Source organism: Pongo abelii, chromosome 19, assembly GCF_028885655.2.
Source record: "Pongo abelii isolate AG06213 chromosome 19, NHGRI_mPonAbe1-v2.0_pri, whole genome shotgun sequence".
NCBI lineage: Eukaryota > Metazoa > Chordata > Mammalia > Primates > Hominidae > Pongo > Pongo abelii.
In genome coordinates this window covers 94,358,040-94,377,482 of record NC_072004.2, presented here as the reverse complement: position 1 = coordinate 94,377,482, position 19,443 = coordinate 94,358,040, and the positions used below count along the sequence as shown (strand labels likewise).

Genomic DNA, 19,443 nt, shown 5'->3' with positions numbered 1-19,443 from the left:
CTACTGGTTCCCAAGGCTCTTGATCTCTTAAGGAAGGTGCTTCCCTGGACATCTCCCCTAACCCTGGTGCCCATGGAATGGGTCCCAGCAGAGAGACCTTTCAGATCAGGAGCAAAAGTCACTGGTCTGGGTCGGTCAGTGGACGCTAACAAAGGGAGCTCAGGGGTGCCTGCTGGTGGAAAAAGGGGACAGCATTCAGGGTCTGACAGCTTTTGGGGGGGTTTGAATCCTGGCTCCAGCAACCTCCCAGCTGTATGATCCTGCTTTTGTTTCTTGGCTCCTTCATAGCCAACATCACAACAACTTCCCATGTGCTAGATGCTGTTCCGCGTGCTCCTTCAGACAGGTGCTAGCAGGATCCCATTTTCCAAATAAGGAAGGAGAGGTGGAGCCGATGAAGCACACACGCTCAGGTCACACAGCTGGCGGCAGGAGGCGAACTCCGGCTTATCTGATTCTCAAGCCCAATTGAGCTGCTGCATTAAACTCTCCTTCCGCACTGCACGGCAGGAGAAGAATCAGATCAGATCAGGGCTTGGAAGTGGCATGTCGTAGGCATTCCACCATGATAAGTAATAATCGTATTTCAAATGTCCCTTCACCCACCTAGAAACCTCCAGGCTCCTGAGAAATCACAAGACTTGGCCTGGTGCGGTGGCTCAACGCCTGTAATCCCAGCAATTTGGAAGGCCAAGGTGAGTGGATCACTTGAGGTCAGGAGTTCGAGACCAACCTGGCCAACATGGTGAAACCCTGTCTGTACTAAAAATACAAAAATTAGCCGGGCGTGGTAGCGTGTGTGTGTAATCCCAGGTACTTGGGAGGCTGAGGCCGGAGAATTGCTTGAACCTGGGAGGCAGAAGTTGCAGTGAGCCGAAGTCGTGCCATTGCACTCCAGCCTGGGCAACAAGAGCAGAACTCTGTCTCAAAAAAAATGACAAGCCTTTACCTATAGCCGACACCTCGGGCAGAGCCTCTCAGAATCCTCAAGAATTAGGAAGGAGAAATAAAGCATATTGCTTGGCCACCTGCCAAATTAAAATGTTCAGGCCTGAAGGCATCCCCAGGGCATATTTGCAAGGATGGGTGAAAAGTGTGTTTTCACAGAGGGTGAGGATTCCAAGGCAAGGATGCTGGGAAGCTGGTTTTGCCCTTAAGAGAAATGTCTTGTGCTAAGATAAGCCGTTGCCAAATAAAGTTGACATGCTTCTCTATCCAGAAGAAGAGAAGGTAATCCTTCATTTAAAAAGAAATAAGAAATAAAATTGTAAAAACAACAAAAAAAGTTCTTCCAATATTTGCCTGTGAACTACAATGTCTGGGATCTGCTTCAAAATAATCCACCTGGGTGGATGTTGATGAGACAAACCTGGATGAGTTGATCATTTGCCAATGTGCATATTGGTCCATGGGTCAGCCTGGTACTGGCCTCTGTCCTTGCAATTCTGAAATTTTTCATAATATGTTTTTTTGTTTGTTTGGTTTTTTTTTTTTTTTTTTTTTTGGAGACAGAGTCTCACCCTGTCGCTCAGGCTGGAGTGCAGTGGTGCAATCTCAGCTCACTGCAACCTCTGCCTCCCGGGTTCAAGTGATTCTTCTGCCTCAGCCTCCCAAGTAGCTGGGATTACAGGCATCCACCACCATGCCTAGCTAATTTTTTGTATTTTTAGTAGAGATGGGGTCTCACCATGTTGGTCAGGCTGGCCTCGAACTCCTGGCCTCAGGCAATCTGCCCGCCTCAGCATCCCAAAGTGCTGGGATTACAGGTGTGAGCCATGGCGCCTGGTCATAAGTTTTGTTTTTTGTTTTTTTTTTAAGCAGCAAGTAGGAATATGGCCAGAGCATCCCGTCGCAGACTCTAAGGGGCAGAGTCGGTGAGCAGTGACAAGTAAGGGACCCTGGAGCCCCTCCCCACCACCCCACTGCCGACCACTCTCCCTCCCCACCCCTCTCCCTGTTGACGTCCATGTCGTCCAAGAACCCTCGGCTGTGAGTAATAAACGCGCTTCTCGGCGGGAACATGTGTTTCCAATCATCGGAGTAGCAGTGAGTCACCACCAACAGCTGCCGCTGTCTCCATCTCCCTGCACTCACCTTCAGCCCCCTGTGCCGACAGTCCAGGCTCTGCCCCCACCCGGCTCTGGCTCAGCCAGCCTGACCCCCTGGAGTCCTGGGTGTCCTCCGGCCTGTGGGTCTCCCAGCGCCGCTGGCTCCCTGGTCTGAAGCAGTGCCTGCCTCCTCCACCTGGATCACCCCGACTCAACCTCCAGGTCCCACTCGAGACATCCCAGACAGCCCCCCCAGACCCCCCCAACCCTGCTGGCACCCGTCCATTGTCCTGGGTTGCACCACACTCACCGCACCCAGCACACTCTTTGCAATGATCTCTGTGCCTTTCATATTAAAGGATGGTTTGCCCTGCAGGAAGGAGGGGTCACTCCCCATCCATTTCTCTGGCGTCTGCACAGCCCATGGCTGGTGCCCAGTAAATACCAGTTGAATGAATAAATGAACTGTAGCCTTAAGAGGTTAAGTCAGTAGGGGAGACAGACATGAGAATGCGAAATCTATGAGATAAAATACAGGGAGTCCAGATGAAGTCAGGGTGATGAGCCACGGAAATGCGGTGTCCACCTCTGCCAGTTGTTAGGACAACTGCATCTCCGCCCTGCCCCAGCTGGGCCCCTCCCCGGGGCTGCAGCGCATCGCCTCACTCTCGGCTGGCTGTTGCCTGGTGAGCAGGGGTTGGAGGCCAGGCCGATCTTAATGAGGAAGGATGGCTGAATGCGGGGCAGGCAGTGTCTGATGGGGCTGGGAGTGACTGTGGGCTCTCTCATCAATGAGACCACATCTAGGGTGTGCTGCTACCTCCTCCAAGGGGTCAGAACCACAGTCCCACAGGACAGGGAGCACCAACAGTGACCCAGAGCACCTTCTACCCCAGCAGGGAGCCCAGCCCAGTGCAGGTGCGGTGGGACACCACCTGCCCAGACCTCGGAGCCTTCCTCATGGGTATCCACAGCAACACGGCTCTGTGGCCGGGTGGTACCTTCAAGGGGAGGCAAGCAGGGGCCGGTGAACCCGGGGGACACTGAGGGGTGACGAGCCGTCGGCCTCGTTCCTGGGCCGGAGAGCACCAGGACAGAACCAGGGTAGCCGGTCACGCAGGAGGCAAGGCAGACTGTGATGGGTGACGGGGCTGTCACAGGTGTCCACAGAGCCCAGGGGCCCTCTCGAGGCTGAGAGGAAGGGTGGCCATGCCAAAAAGTAAGTTAACGAGTCAGACCCAAATCTCCAGAAACCAGCTGGGAATGGCGAGAAGGATCTGAATCGCTTTCCAAGAAGCTTGGCTCCTTCTCACCTTTCTCCTGCCTCACTGCCTCTGATCTCGGTGGTAGTCACCACAGCCATCCCCAAGCCTGCTCTTCCTGCTGTCTGGCACTCCAGCTCAAGGTTGAATGAGGACCTTCAGGAACTCTGCCCCTCACCCCAACCCATCCTCCCCAGGAGGAAGTCCAGGGACTCAGACCTGTCCCACGCTTCCTGAAGCTGGTTCCAGAGGACGCGAGGCTGAGTTTGAAACTGGAGGTAACGAGAGTCTGGCTCGGGCCTGATGCTGCTGCTGGCCACAGGGTCCGTATCACAGAGAAACTGAAGCATCCCCAGAGAAGAGACGAAGGACCAGAGGGGAAGGCAAGGAGAAAAAGCAGGCAGGACAGGAACAGAGAGAGAAAAACAGGCCTGGGGAGAGGGGAGGAGAGGGGACATTCTTGGGCACAGACCTAATCATAGCCTTGAAATGAAATTTACTGCTGCACTCAGCATGGGACAGCCGCCAGCTCCGCCAAGCCAGTCTCCCTTCTGTTTGTACGAGGTGATGACATCATGGCCATGGGGCGTCACTCACACAGAGGAGGAGGAGGAAGGCCAGCTGGCGGGAAACCTGAGCCTCCCCTGGCCAGGCTTCCAGGCAAGGCGAACCCGAAACCATGCAAGTCAGCCTCCACAAATCCCTGCTGAGCTGGGCAGCCGGTTCCTCCACTGTCCACCCCTCCCTCGTGGCCAGCTCCAGTCCCCAGAACGCCAGCTGAGGCTGCTTCCTGGGGAGAGCCAGCGATGGAGAAGCCCTGGGGACTGTCTCTGCTTGCTGGCCCTGGTCCCCAACCCGCCCATGAAAGGAAGCACATGACGGCATGCCCAGGGCCAAAAGGAAATAGCCCGGGCATGAGGAAACACCAGCCCCAGGCCCTGAGCATCCAATCCCAGCATCTCGCATGTTCCTCCTTGTGCTTATAGGAACCAGTCTACAGGAGGATCCAGGAGAGTCAGCGTCGCAGGTGTGGGGGCAGACAGGTGGGGAGCAGGTGGGGAGAGGCAGCAGAGCTCAGCGGCATAAACTCTTGGGGGTCCACAGCTGCAGGAGCCTCTTGGAAGGAGGGCCCAGGGGCCCTGCTCAAACTGTCCTTACAGGATAGGAGATGCTTCCGAGTCAAAGAGGAGACAAAACCCGGCCACAAAGAGGAGAGACACTGCCATTTCAGCCCGCGTGAAGCAAGGTCTGCGAAGGCTGCCCGGCTCAGGGGTGAAACCACTGTTGCATCCAGGCAGCCTCCCTGCAGGAAGGGTTCATATGCTTTCATCCTGAGTCATCTGGTCCAAGCTGTTTACCTGTGGCAGTCTGTAGAGCCAGTGATGTCATGGGCTTCTTGCCTACCACCAGGACAACCTCTCTGCCTCTCCTCCTTTCTTTCTGGAGTCACTGGAGACTTGACCAGGGCAACAGGGCTGGCTTTGGGGCTGCTGCCTGGGGCTGTGAAGGTTGTGCTGGGCCCAAGGGGTGTGCAGAGGCTGGAATCCAAGCAGGTTTGCTAAAGGGAGGTGCCCTGTCTCATGGCTGCTTTTGCCCTGAGGGGTGCCTGTCTGCGGAGGGGCAGCAGGTTGGGGTGACAGGAGATGGAAGTGACAGAGAGAGGCCAAAGTCCCACCTTCTCAAAGATGGCCTGTGGGATGGCATGAAATAGATCAACAGACTCTGCAAAACAAAACCCAAAGAGAAGGCCGGGTGTGGTGGTGCATGCTTGTAGTCCCAGCTACTTGGGAGGCTGAAGCAGGAGAATTGCCTAAACCTGGGAGGCGGAGGTTGCAGTGAGCCGAGGTTGTGCCGCTGCACTGCGGCCTGGGCAACAGAGCGAGACTCCATCTCAAAAAAAGGAAAAAACAAAACAAGCAAACAAAAAAACCAAAGGGAGGCGCGAACCAAGGGTGGCTGGAAGGTGGAGCAGGATCTTTAAAAAGTAAACCCTGATCGCTGTGGCCAAGAAGGCTTTAATAGTGTTATACAGAAAGGGGGGGAAACATCTGTGCTCCTACCCTTAGGGCTGCCCATTTCAGGGCCGGACCCTCATCGGAACATTACATTACCTGCTCCACACAGAGCAGGACAGAAGACACCCACCTACCTGAGTTCCCATTGCCCAGGCGCACCCACTAACCTTTCCGCGAACACCTTTGTATGCTTCTTTTTTCTTTTTTCTTTTTTTGAGACAGGGTCTCACTCTGTCGCCCAGCCTGGAGTGCACTGGTGCGATCTCGGCTCACTGCAACCTCCACCTCTTGGGTTCGAGTGATCCTCCTGCCTCAGCCGGCCAAGTAGCTGGAACTGCAGGTGTGTGCCAGCATGCCTGGCTAATTTTTGTAGACATGGGGCTTCGCCATGTTGTCCTGGCTGGTCTCAAACTCCTGGGCTCAAGCGATCCTCCTGCCGTGGCCTCCAGAAGTGCTAGGATTACAGGCGTGAATCACCGTGCCTGGCCTGTATACTTCTTTCTAGATCATTCACATATTTGACTTCACATACACGAAGTATTATACATGCTGTTTTATTATGGAAATTTTTTTTTAAGAGTCAGTCTCTTGTTCTGTTGTCCAGACTGGAGTGCAGTGACCCAATCAGAGCTCACTAGAGCCTTGAACTCTTGGGTTCAAGTGATCCTCCTGCCTCAGCCTCTCGAAAAGCTGAGACTACAGGCACATGCCACCATGCCCAGCTAATTTCTTCCTTTCTTTTTCTTTTCCTTTTCTTTTTTGGCAGAGTCTCGCTCTATCACCCAGGCTGGAGTGTAGAGGCACGATCTCGGCTCACTGCAAACTCAGCCTCCTGGGTTCAAGTAATTCTTGTGCCTCAGCCTCCCGGGTAGCTGGGACTACAGGCATGCCATCACGCCCAGCTAATTTTTTGTATTTTTAGTGGAGACAGGATTTCGCCATGTTGGCCAGGCTGCTCTGGAACTGCTGGCCTCAAGTGATCCAGCTTCCTTGGCCTCCCAAAGTGCTGGGATTACAGGCATGAGCCACTGCACCTGGCCTTGACCACCTAATTTCTTTAATTCTTTGTCGAGATGGGGTCTCACTGTGTTGCCCAGGCTGGTCTCAAACTCCTGGCGTCAGGTGATCCTCCTGCCTCAGCCTCCCAAAATTCTGAGATTACAGGCGCAAGACACTGTGTCCGTACCATGGACACTTATAAAAAATCTTTTTCGGCCACAGGTGCGGTGGCTCATGCCTGTAAGCCCAGCATTTAGGGAGGCCGAGGTGGGCAGATCACTTGAGGTAGGAGTTCGAGATCAGCCCAACCAGCATGGTGAAACCCCGTCACCACTAAAAACACAAAAATTAGCCGGGCATGGTGGTGGGCACCTCTAATCCCAGCTACTTGGAAGGCGAGGCAGAAGAATTGCTTGAACCCGGGAGGTGGAGGTTGCAGTGAGCTAAGATTGTGCCACTGTACTCCAGCTTAGGCGACAGAGCGAGACTCCGTCTCAAAAGAGAAAAAAAAATTCTATTCTGTGCCTGGCCTCTCTCCCCTGACAATCGGTGTCTCCAGGCTGTGGGGACCTTCACTCTCCTATCTGCATTCTTCTTCTCTATGAAATAGAACCTTTTTGTTCCTATGTCTCTGCACCTTGCTTTGCTCAGGACCAAAGACTTATTGGTTTGTTAGTGGTTTCCAACCAGAACCGTTTTTGCAATGTCTTGAGACATTTTTGATGGTTGCAATTGGAGAGGGTGCTGGCATCCAGTGGGTCCAGGCCAGGGATGGTGCTGAACACCCTACAGTGCCCAGGACAGCCTCCCACAAAGAGGGATCTGGCCCAAATGTCAACTGTGCCAAGGCTGAGAAGCCCGGCCCCTAACGAAGAAGATGACTAATGAAATCCATGTTGAAATGCCCTTCAGCACGTCCGCCATGGAACACGATGAGCAGCTTATGCTGCCTGTGTATCTTGTCTCAAGCACAGTGGGTCCCAGTCACTCTATTTATTTTTTTTTAATTTTATTTTTTTTGAGATGGAGTCTCGCTCTGTTGACCAGGCTGGAGTGCAGTGGCAGGATCTTGGCTCAGTGCAATCTCCGCCTCCCTGGTTCAAGTGAATTCCAGCTAATTTTTATATTTTTAGTAAAGACAGGGTGTCACCATGTTGGCCAGGCTGGTCTCAAACTCCTGACCTCAAGTGATCTGCCCACCTCGGCCTCCCAAAGTGTTAAGATTACAGGCGTGAGCCACCACGCCCAGCCATCACTCTTGACTCACCTTCTTGTCATCTTCAGGATGTCCTGTGGTGAACAGACCCACCAGTGGATGTAGGGGACCGACACCTGGGCTGGGTGCCCATTGTGACCAAGAGTCTGAGGCCGGCTGGATGGGGAGGCACAGATGGGCTGCCTGCTCCTAAGAGCCACGTGTCACCTGACTGACGTGTCACCTCCCAGACAGCCAGACTCAGACACGGTCCCCACCTTCCCCTACAGCTGCTGGCTCCCTGCCCCTGAGACTGCCCTGGACACTCCCCTGAGGGCCGGAGTTCCAGCCGTCGGCAGGGGGTCAATTTCCCGAGTGTGTGGGGCCAACATCCATGCTGTCTCTGGATGAGAACATCTGGCTCTCTAGGAACCTGCCAAAAAGAATGTGGGGGCTTCGGGTCGGTTCAAGCTGTCTCCACAGAGAGAACGCGACCTGCTCAGGGGAAGATGGCTCTCATCCAGCCTGGGAGGGCGAGGCCGCTGAGAAGAGCAGCATCCTCCTGCCAGCCCGGCGCAGCAGGGAGGGCATCCTGCCTGGTGGCCTGAGAAGGGAGCGACAGGGAGGAGGTCTTGGCACTTCCTCCGGCCCCGGACAGCATTCATCAGGTCCAGCCTGGGAGGTGTTTGCCGGGTGTGTTCGGGCGTGGGTGCACACAAGCCTGACAGCTCTGCTGTGCTCTCTGCCAGGAAGGTCTCTTTGAGGGGGTGAGGGAGCAAGGCGATGTTCCTCGTGGGAAGCGGTGGCCCCTGAAGCGTGGTCTGAGGGCCCTGAAATCACCCCCATACTTCACAGGGCTCCCTCATGCCCCTGTCTGTCCTGAGAAGCTGAGAGCCTCTGCTCTTAAGCTGGTCCAAACCAGGGTCCCCCAGGCTGTGGCTGGGCTGGGTGTCCCTTATGGTCCCTATGGTAGTCCACCCACCAATATCAAGATGAGAAGTGAAGGGGGCTGGTTAGGAGTGAAGCCATGGGTTGGGCGTGGTGGCGCACGCCTGTAATCCCAGCACTGTGGGAGGCCGAGGCGGGCGGATCACCTGAGCTCAGGAGTTCCAGACCAGCCTGGGCAACATGGTGACACCCTGTCTCTACTTAAAATACAAAAATTAGCCGGGTGTGATGGTGGGCACCTGTAATCCCAGCTACTCAGGAGGCTGAGGCACGAGAATTGCTTGAGCTCAGGAGGCAGAGGCTGCAGTGAGCCGAGATGGTGCCACTGCACTCCAGCGGGAGACAAAGTAAAACTCTGTCTCAAAAAAAAAGCAGTGAAGCAGTGGAGGGAGCTCCCAGCCCAGGGTCTGCCTTCCTCCTTCCTCTCTTGCCCTAGGTGTGGGGCATGCGGACCCTGTCCCTTCCCCTATGGGTGGCAGCCCTTCCCCGTGTCCAAGCTTGCTTGCCAGGTCAAGCCCTCCTGGCCACAGAGCACAGAGAAGGACAAGGAGAAGGAGCAGCTTGCAGAAGCTGTGTCTCTACAAAAAATACAAAAAAATAGCCAGGTGTGGTGGCACATACCTGTGGTCCCAGCTACGAAGGAGGCTGAGGTGGGAGGATCACTTGAGCCCAGGAGGCAGAGGTTGCAGTGAGCCGAGATCAAGCCACTGCACTCCAGGCTGGGTGACAGAGCGAGACCCCGGCTCTCAAACAAAAAAAAAAAAGAAAAAAGAGAAAAAAGAAAGAAAAAGTGGGTTTGTGCTGCCATGAGCCAGATTCCAGTCTACTCCCTGTCTTCAGGAGGTTCCTGGTCTGAGGCCTCAGGGGGAGGGTGGTCAATGAGCCAGAAGCCGGCTCAGGAGCCAAGACCCTGAGGGCCCCAAGCGGCAGGGAGATGGCTGGGTCAGCAAGCTGGGGGCTGTGGGCTGCGAGGGAGGCCTGGCTGCTGGTACTGCCCTCTCCCTTCCCTGCTGTCCCTTGGGAGAGTCATTTGGCCCCTCGGACCTCAGTCCCCTCTTCATCTGACTTTGCAGCCGCAGGTCAGCCATTCACGACACTGCACCAGAAAGGGGTTCTGTGCTCACCGTTTTGTGGCTCTGGAGTCTCTGCATCTCCAGCACCTGCCCTTTCACTGGGCTCCTCGCCCCCACCCGGCCCATCCACCAGAGTCCCGTCCTTCCAGAGGATGCGTCCGATCCTGCACCTCTGCTCAGAACCCTCCAAAGGCTCCCACCTCACTCAGAACAAAATGCACATCCTCCCGGTAGCCTGGCCGCCCTCCACCGTGTCCCCTCCCAGCCCCTGCTCCTGGCCTCCTGCCTCAGCCCTCCTTCCTCTCACTCCTCTGCCACACCACGGGCTCCACCAGGTCCAGCACTGTCCAACCTTGGGGCCTTGCGTGTTTCCACCTGCTGTTCCAGGAATGTTCCTCTGTTCTGTAGATGCTGAATGTCTCACTCTTAGGACGGTGTCCAGGCTACAGTAGATACTCAAATGAGTATTTGTTGATGGATGGAGGGAGGAGGGAGAGAGAGAGAGAGAGAACCAAGAGAAAAGGGAGGAAAAGAAAGCTGGAAACTTCTGGTTTAGAGACCTGTTTGGAGGAGATAATGGTAGAGGGAGCAGAAAAGTAGGGTACTCTCTGGTGGGGGAATTGAGGGGAGAGAAGATTTTTGTTTTTTTTTTTTTGAGACGGGGTCTCACTCTGTCACGAAGGCTGGAGTGCAGTGGTGTGATCTTGGCTCACTGCAGACTCAACTTCCCCAGGCTCAAGCGATCCTCCCACCGCAGCTTCCCTGTAGCTGGGACTACAAGTGTGTGCCATCACGCCCAGCTAATTTTTTTTTTTTTTTTTTTTTGTAGAGATGGGGTCTCAGTATGTTCCTCAGGCTGGTCTCAAACTCCTGGCCTCAAGTGATCCTCCCACCTTAGTTTCCCAAAGTGTTGGGATTACAGGCATGAGCCACTGCACCTGGCAAGATTTCTGCTTCACTTTTCCTGGGAGCAATTCCAGCCTGTTTGTGTGCTGGTGGGGATGACTTCGGGGAGGGCAGTCCAGGATACAGGTGCAAGGCCTTGGGTTGGAAGTTCCAGTCTCGACCCCCAACCCTGGATCCTAGGCCCCCCTTTCCTCCCAGGTACATCCCACATTGGCCCCACCCCCTTGGTTGTCAGCACCACAACTGCTCTAAGGTATTTATCACCCTAACATGTACCTGATCACTTATATGTAGAGCTTGTCTAAAAGACCGAGAGCCCCTATGCTACCTGTTTCTATCATGAACTGACAAATTGAAACACAAGTTCAACAGCATTTTGTTCTCCCGTAACCAAAGAGAAGGAAAGAAAATAATGAAATGGCTGAAGGCAGCCAGCACATAACAATTTTCTGAATTAACTGTACTTCTAAATGTTAGCTTCAAACATCATTTCGTGAACGACACAACTCTATTTCACGCTAACAAAAACCAAAAAAGTGACTTTGGATTTGTCAGGGTGCTAAAAATAACGGCATTGCTTATTTAACTTTTCTCAGAGCTGTCTGTTACAAACCATACACAAACAGAAAGAAGATGTTTTTCCATTCTTTCACTATTTTCCAAAGTTTCATACCTCAAGTCAGCACCGCACAATTTAGTAGGCAATTCTTCTTTTTTTTTTTAAAAAAAAAAAAAAAAACAGAGTCCTGCCCTGTCGCCCAGGCTGGAGTACAGTGGCGCAGCAATCTCGGTTCACTGCAACCTCCGCCTCTTGGGTTCAAGCGATTCTCCTGCCTCAGCCTCCTGAGTAGCTGGGACTACAGGCGCGCGCCACCACACCCGGCTAATTTTTTGTGTTTTTAATAGAGACGGGGTTTCCCCGTGTTAGCCAGGATGGTCTCGAACTCCTGACCTCGTGATTCGCCCACCTCGGCCTCCCAAAGTGCTGGGATTACAGGCGTGAGCCACTGCACCCGGCCTTTTTTTTTTTTTCTTTTGAGATGGAGTCTCTGTCGTCCAGGCTGGAGTGCAGTGGCATGATCTCGGCTCACTGCAAGCTCCGCCTCCCGGGTTCACGCCATTCTCCTGCATCAGCCTCCTGAGTAGCTGGGACTACAGGTGCCCACCACCAAGCCCGGCTAATTTTTTGTATTTTTAGTAGAGACGGGGTTTCACTGTCTCTACTAAATGCTGGCCAGGCTGGTCTCAAACTCTTGGCCTCAAGTGATCCTCCCGTCTCGGCCTCCCAAAGTGCTGGGATTACAGGCACAAGACACCGTGCCCGCCCTGATTCTTCTTGTGTCATTTTCCTGGGCTTCCATCTCCCTAGCTGGACTGCAAACACTCTGGAATGCTGACCTGAGGGCAGCAGCTGACCTGAGGGCTGGAGTGCTGACCTGAGTGCAGCAGTGTCCACGGAGCCCCATGGGGCACACTCCGAACGTACAGGGTGGGTGTCCACAGCCGGGCGCAGGCAGGTTCACAGCCAGGAAGCCCGCCTCACCACCCTACACATGTTCATCCCTTCGTATGCCTGGGTCCTTCCTGGAACACAAAACTGTTTTGGGAAAAGTCCTTCGGCTCCCACATTTGTGGACTAAGAGAGGAAACTGTGAGCGGAGCCCAGCCAATGCCTCTGCTGCGCTCCTACTGGCTCCTGGGCGCCTGGGCCCACCCCCGTCTCTTGTTGGCTGGTCAAAAATATGGCCAGTTTATATAAAATCCTGTTTTGTTCACAGTAACCACACCCCCCCACCTCCCAACTAAACTGGCCAGGCGCACTTAAAATTCTAAGGCCTCCATTTGAAAAAGGGATCCTGTCAGTTTCTCAATAGGCCACCCGCCCACAGAAACGGGGAGGTGGCGACAGGGAACGGCCCCTGCTCCAAAGGACACCCCTTGGCTCGCCCCGAGACTGGGCTCGAAGGGACCCCGGGGTGGCGGGGGACGGAGCAGCGTAGCCCTCCAGAGTCGAGCTGGAGGGGAAAGGGTAGCGGGTGGGTCGCCTGGTGCCCTGGAGGGACGGGGCGCGAGTCCCACGCGCTGAGTCAGGGACCCCGGGCGCAGAAGGCCACGCAGCAGGGACCGGGGTCGGGGGGCTGGGGGCGTCCGGGGACCCCTGCGCGGGTGCGGGCCGCGGGCGCCAGGTGGTGCGGGAAGCCCCCGACGTGCCAGGCCGGGCACAACAAAAGCGCGGGCTGGGGGGAGGCGCGGGCGGAGGGGGAGGAGGGGGCTGCTGGGAGCGCCCGGAGCCTGCATTGGCCGCCAGCCACCGGGAGGAGGAGCAGAAAATCCTCCGAGCGCAATAAAACGGCGGCCCGGCCCAAGCCCGCAGCAAACACATCCGTAGAAGGCAGCGCGGCCGCCGAGAGCTGCAGCGCCGCTCGCCCGCCGCCCCCCACCCCGCCGCCCCGCCCGGCGAATTGCGCCCCGCGCCCCTCCCCTCGCGCCCCCGAGACAAAGAGGAGAGAAAGTTTGCGCGGCCGAGCGGGGCAGGTGAGGAGGGTGAGCCGCGCGGGAGGGGCCCGCCTCGGCCCCGGCTCGGCCCCCGCCCGCGCCCCCAGCCCGCCGCCGCGAGCAGCGCCCGGACCCCCCAGCGGCGGCCCCCGCCCGCCCAGCCCCCCGGCCCGCCATGGGCGCCGCGGCCCGCACCCTGCGGCTGGCGCTCGGCCTCCTGCTGCTGGCGACGCTGCTTCGCCCGGCCGACGCCTGCAGCTGCTCCCCGGTGCACCCGCAACAGGCGTTTTGCAATGCAGATGTAGGTAAGGAGCGGCGACCCCAGCCCCCGCGCGGGGCCCCACCTCCCCCGCGACCCCGAGGGTTCGCGGACGCCCCGCCCGCCCGCCGCTGGCCGAGGGACCCCAGCGCCCGCCTCCTGGTCCCTCGGCGCCTTCTCGAATCCTGCAAGTGGACGCCCAGAGCCGACTTTCTTTCCCCCCCTCCCTCCTCTCCCTTTCTTTCCCTCTCTTTGCCGAGATGCGTCTCAACCTCAAAATTCCACCGAAATTCCGCCGCAGCTCCAGCCCCAGGAAAGGGAGCCAGTTTGGGTTTTGGCAGGCGGCGCGCCCTGGGATGCCAGCGCTGGGGGCGGGGAGCGTGGGGGACACGGCGTGGGGGCGGGGGGCTGGAGGACTGGGGACCCCAGGAAGAAACTTTCGCAGATAAGGTGGGAGTTGGGCTTCTCTGGGCTTGGAGCTGGGTGGGGAAGGGCTTCTCTGCTGGGGCTTCTCCCACCAGCCCCATTTGGGGGCTCCCCGATCAAGCCAGGGTGGGATGGAAGCCCGCCCTACCCGAGGCAGGTTCCACAGGCCCAGAGGGGCAGGTGAAAAAGCCGGTGGCGTCCCCTGGCCTGGCTCCTTGCTTGTGCCCTGCCCAGGAGGCCCTGCAAACTGGCTGGGCAGGGACCGGGACCCCCGAATGTTCCGCTTTTTCGGGACGTCCACAAAAGCTGGAGACTTTCGTGACCGGACCCGGCACGTGGGACTGTGCTGCTGCTCAGATTCCCCAGCAAATATCCATGACCTCAGGACTCCTAGCCCCCCAAAAGACGGGCGTCATGGAGGGAGGGAGGAGGGGCCCAGTTATTTGTTCTGATCAATGGAGGTGGAGGACCAGCAGAAATGGGAGGAACCCGCTGGCCCGAAGTTTCCACCCTGGTCCTGCACCTCAAGCCTCTGCAGCCCTGGTGCTGGTGAGCATGGTTTTCCTGGGGCAAGTGTGGCAACACAGCAGGTGGTCTTGGAGCCCCCTGCCCTCCTTCCTTCTTATGTCTGAGTCTCAGTCGAGTGACCTGTCCAGGGCAGATGGAGCAAGGCGGGGTCCCCCTCACCTGCCCAGAGTGGAGGTGGGAGTTTCTGTTTCTCCTGCTGTCAGCCACGCCCTTCCCATACCCCGCCCACGGCTTCTTGCCCCACCCCGGTTAGCCCTAGGAGCTGCGTGCCCAGCTGGGGAAGTTTTCAGTTGCACCGGTCTACTGAGATCACAGGTCTCAGGCGGCTCAGGCCACCTGGGTGGAGGGCTTGGTGTGTGCCCGTGTCACAGTTTCCACAGAACCCAGTTTGGGGGAAATGAGGTCTTTTCTCCAGTTTAGCCTTGGTGCTCAGCAAGATTTGGGGGTGAAGGAGAGGCTCCTTTGATGAGGGAGCCATAATGGGCCTTTCTCTGGGGGTCCACGAGGAGTGCAGGCCTGTCCAGGCTCCTTGGCTGACCAGCACGTGGTGGGGCAGGATGTAGAAGACCCAGAAGGAGGCTGCCGAGAAAAGGACCTGGGAGTTGGATTTGTAGGAGCTGGGCCTTGGGACCCCTCCCCCCTGCCCCACCCCCACCCCGCCCCACACACACACTCCTCAGCTGTGTGGGAGAATGTCCAGGCAGCCACTCTGTCCTTGCTTGGCATAAGTTAAGGCGGCCACTGAGCTGGGAGCTGTTTCTGCGTGGGGTGTGGATCCAGGATGGCAGAGGGTGGAGGGCTGCAGTGCGTGCCTCCCGCCTCCTTCATGCTTGGCACGGCACTCTCCTCTTCTGGGTTGCCTGGCATTTGTGTCTAAATCTTTGCATCAAAATCATCCTGTAGCTAAAACTTTTCACCCCATCCCAGCCCAGAGGCCCAGTCAGATGCCAGAGGTGCACTGCAGAGCTCAGGGCATTTGCTTTCTGTGGCCGCTGTGACAAATGACCACAAATTGGGGGGCTTAAAAGAACAGGAATCGATTCTCTGTAGCTCAGGAGGCCAGAAGTCTGAAAAGGTGTCCGCAGAGCTAGTTCCTTCTGGAGGCTGTGAGGGAGACTCTCTTCCAGGCCTCTCTCCTTGATGTTCCTTGGTGTGTAGACACATCACTTCCATTTCCGCCTCTGTCTTCACACGGCCGCCTCTCTTGTGTGTCTCTGTGTCCAGATTTCCCTGTTCCTTTTTTTTGGAGACAGCAGGCTGGAGTGCAATGGCGCAATCTCGGCTCACTGCAGCTTCCGCCTCCTGGGTTCGAGCAATTCTCCTGCCTCAGCCTCCCAAGTAGCTGGGGTTACAGGCACCTGCCACCACATCCGGCTTATTTTTTGTATTTTTAGTAGAGACAGGAATTCGCCATGTTGGCCAGGCTGGTCTCGAACTCCTGGCCTCAGGTGATCCGCCTGCCTCAGCCTCCCAAAGTGCTGGGATTATAGGTGTGAGCCACCGCGCCCGGCCAAATTGCCTTGTTCTTCTAAGGACAGCAGCCATTGGATTTAGGGCCCACCCTAATCCAGTATGACTTCATCTTGATATATCAACAAATACCCTATTTCCAAATAAGGTCATATTCATAGGATCTGACTAGATGTGCATTTGAGGGGGGACACAATTCAGCCCATACACCAGCCTGCCTTCTCTTATTCCCAGTCACCCTTTCCGTGCTCAACCAACTTGGGATAAACAACCCAGGACATCCCAGGGTAGGGCCCCGGAACAAATCCCACAGGGACGACAGTGGCCTGTCTATTCTCTAGTGTTCGATTCTCCTCGAAGTGATGCAGGTTTGTGACTTTCTCAGCAATGGTTCCACATTCTGGCTCAGAGCAGAATTGCCTGGAAGATTCTTAAAGATTGCTCAGGTCTGGGTCTCTTTGCAGATACAGAGGGTCTTGCTCAGACTTCAGCTTTTGCAGTTTTAAAAGGCCCACAGGTGATTTAACCAGGGCTGTGACCCAGGGGTCTCAGAAAGGGGGTACAGTGGGGGTTAATAAAGGCTGGCTTGTTATGTGGCAAGCTGGCTCCTTTTACTCTTCGCTGCATGCAGGCTTGTTAAATGGCTTGGTGTCTATAAGAGGCAATTGGCTTAAGAAACAGTCAGATTTCTGTCTGCCCAGCTGAGGATTTCTGGGAGGTATCTCCCTAGCAGCTCTTGCAGCTGGTAGGACCGGAACTGTGGTCGGCAAAGATAATTCATGATGAGGTGGTGATGTTTAGGATAAGGGATGGTAAGAGGTGACCTGATTTCTTCCTGGAAGGCCCCAGGTCCTTGTCCTTTCCAGCAAGGCCAGCACGAACGGGAAGCATTTTGTGTCTCAGTTACAGCACTATTCAAACGCGCTGCTGGCCCGGCTCCCTCTCACCCAGTGAAATCTTTCACATCTACTGCCAGCCTGCACAGCTACAGGGATCTGGCTGGAAATTAGCTTTGGGCTCACCATTCAGGCAGTACCATGCCTGGAGCCACTTAGCCAGCTGAGCTACTTGGCAGACTCGGGCTGCTTGGGCCCGTTTCTGGACTCAAGGGTAAAGCCAGGAGCTCTCTGGATGCAGAGAATAAAACCTCTCCTGTGGCTTGGGTGGCAGTACCTAAAGCCACACATTATCCTAGAAGACCTCTGGGATGACATCTTCCTCACATGTCCCCATCTCCAGAAACTGTCCTCTGCAAACCCCCCGAGGAGCTCCAGCTCCAGCTAGAGAGGGGTCCACAACCAAGAGGGGAACACCTGCTATTTCCTGGGGTGAACAGCCAAGGGTGACCTGGTTCCTGGGGGACACAGTGACAGGGACCAGACAGAAAACACACAGCACACAGTCAAAAATGGCTCTGTCTTCAGGACACGTGCTCAGGAAAAGCAACACAGCGTCAGATTCATGTGAGCTGGGTCAGGCCTTCCTATGCGAGGGGGCGGCGGTGGTGCTTTTTAAAGAAACTTGGCGACTCGTTGTGCGAAGTATGTGATTGATCTGTATTGTCAGTTTTGTTCATCTTGATTTTCATATTGGGCTTGTCTGTGTTTCAACAAGCAATTATGGAGTGGCTGCCTCTGTCCCGGGGGATGTCAAGGGAGAAGCAAGACATTGTCCCTGTGGTGGGGGAGGCAGGGGCTGGTACATTTCGGCACCAGGCAGTGTGGAAGGGGGTTCCTGCTGCCCAGCGTGGTGAGCAGGCCTCCCCTCCTCAACTGCCCGGGTGTGGTATAAAGTCAGTCCACTCAGTGTGGTTTCGGTAAATAATTAACAACAGATAAACTTTCGAAATAACCAAAATTCAGGAGTAATCATGTGACAATGTGAAATGTATTTGCAAGATGTGAGGATAGAAGGCCCATGGTAGGTTGAGGAGGGAGCTGTGGGGAGAACTGAGGCTCTTCGGCTTGGTTTTGAACAGTGTCCTTGGAGGGACAGGATCTGTCAGGGGAGTCACTGGCCCCTGAATTACTGGCAGCTCCCAAGGCAGGGGGACTGGAAGAGTAGGGAGAGCTGTGCGCAGCCTGGAGGTATGGCAGGTGCTGGAAGGAGCTCTCCGGACAACACACGTTTCTCCCTATCTGGGATCTGAGGACAGTGCCAGCCTGGGAGCCTCTTGGGCCTCCGCCATTTGCACCCTTCTGGGGGTGCAGAGCCACTTACGCAGTCCCGGCCTGTGGTTTGTGAGCTGCAGGTGAGCTTGGGTACTGCCTCCCTCCTCCCTGCTGTCGCAGCCAGGTTGCCAGGTAGATGCCACTGGTGTGGGCTGAGAGGTTCAGACTCTGTGGCGACGTCTGAGCACATGGAGAACAGGGCATAGATGACTCCTGGGAGACTGAGAGGTGCAGGCAGCCGTCTCCAGTCCTGATGCAGAACCACTGACTCGATGCAGTGGGGGTCGCGTGTAGGGGTGAACCTCTTGGGTTCCGAAACAACAAAGAGGTCTCTCCGAGGCTTCCCAGGCAGCTGCGAGGATGGATGCAACAGCAGGGAGGAGGAGATAAGAAGGAAGCAAAGACAGGCAGACGTGGCAGTGGCAGGGGCAGGAGGGGTGCATGCCCTGGACGCTCCCTCTGTCCCCCGGTGCACGCACAGGCTCACAAACTAGAGACGGAGGGCAAGTGGCTGCGTGGCTAGGATGGTCTTTTTTTCTTTTTCTTTTTTTTTTGAGACAGAGTCTCGCTCTGTCCCCAGGCTGGAGTGCAGTGGCGCTATCTTTGCTCACTGCAACCTCCGCCTCCCGGGTTCATGCCATTCTCCTGCCTCAGCCTCCCGAGTAGCTGGGACTACAGGTGCCCGCCACCACGCCCGGCTAATTTTTTTGAATTTTTAGTAGAGACGGGGTTTCACCGTGTTAGCCGGGATGGTCTCGATCTACTGACCTCGTGATCCGCCCGCCTCGGCCTCCCAAAGTGTTGAGATTACAGGCGTGAGCCACCACACCCAGCAGATGGTCTTTTTCAAGAGGGGAGGGCAGAGTGAAGAAATCAAGGTTAGGGAGGGTGAAGAAGCCGCATCTGGAGGACGGCGCTGGGGACCGTAACCCCCGGTCATTTAGCAGCAGCAGGGTGGGGTGTGCACAGGTGTTCTAAGCCAAGGGACCAACTGCCCCAGGAAAGGTGAGAGTTCTGGGTACAGAATAGGCCAAAGAGGAGCCTGGGGATTCAGGTGGACCCACAAGGAGATTGGGGCCAAATGTTACTGCTCTGGCTTGTCATGTGACATCTGCATTCCATCCCGGGGCCCACGCAGCCACCAAGGATGTTCTGGCTGTGGAATGACAGCGGGCGTTGCCCAGGGGGCCTGGTAGAGGGCAGCCACCTAACTCCGTGTGCTGGAGTGGGCCTGGGGGTGGCACCGGAGTTTCAGGACTCTCCAGGTGCTGCTGCCGCCCGCCAAAGTTGGCATAGACCAGTCGTCTCCAGAGGGGTGCCCAGTACAGCCTTGGTGCTAAGAATGTTATGAATAGTTAGCATATGGATTCAGAGTTGTACTCTGAATAAAATTTTTATTTTTACTTTTTTGAGACGGAGTCCCGCTGTGTCACCCAGGCTGGAGTGCAGTGGTGCAATCACAGATCACTGCAGCTTCAACTTCCTGGGCCCGAGCGATCCTCCCACCTCAGTCTCCTAAGCAGCCACCACGCCTAGCTAATTTTTGAATTTTTTGTAGAGATGGAGTTTCGCCATGTTGCCCAGGCTGGTCTCGAACTCCTGAGCTCAAGTGATCTGCCCACCTTGGCCTCCCAAAGTGCTGAGATT

At 56.0% G+C, this 19,443-nt stretch overlaps 1 protein-coding gene across 1 annotated transcript in view; it reads left to right on the top strand.

Annotated features, from left to right (window-relative positions):
* The first annotated feature begins 13,112 nt into the window (after positions 1–13,112).
* Positions 13,113–19,443, top strand: part of TIMP2 (TIMP metallopeptidase inhibitor 2) — a 73,474-nt gene continuing 67,143 nt past the window's right edge. The window contains exon 1 of the mRNA XM_024234462.3: positions 13,113–13,247. Within this exon, the coding sequence (XP_024090230.1) occupies positions 13,118–13,247 (130 nt within the window). The 5' untranslated portion in view covers positions 13,113–13,117. The remainder of the gene's footprint in view (positions 13,248–19,443) is intronic.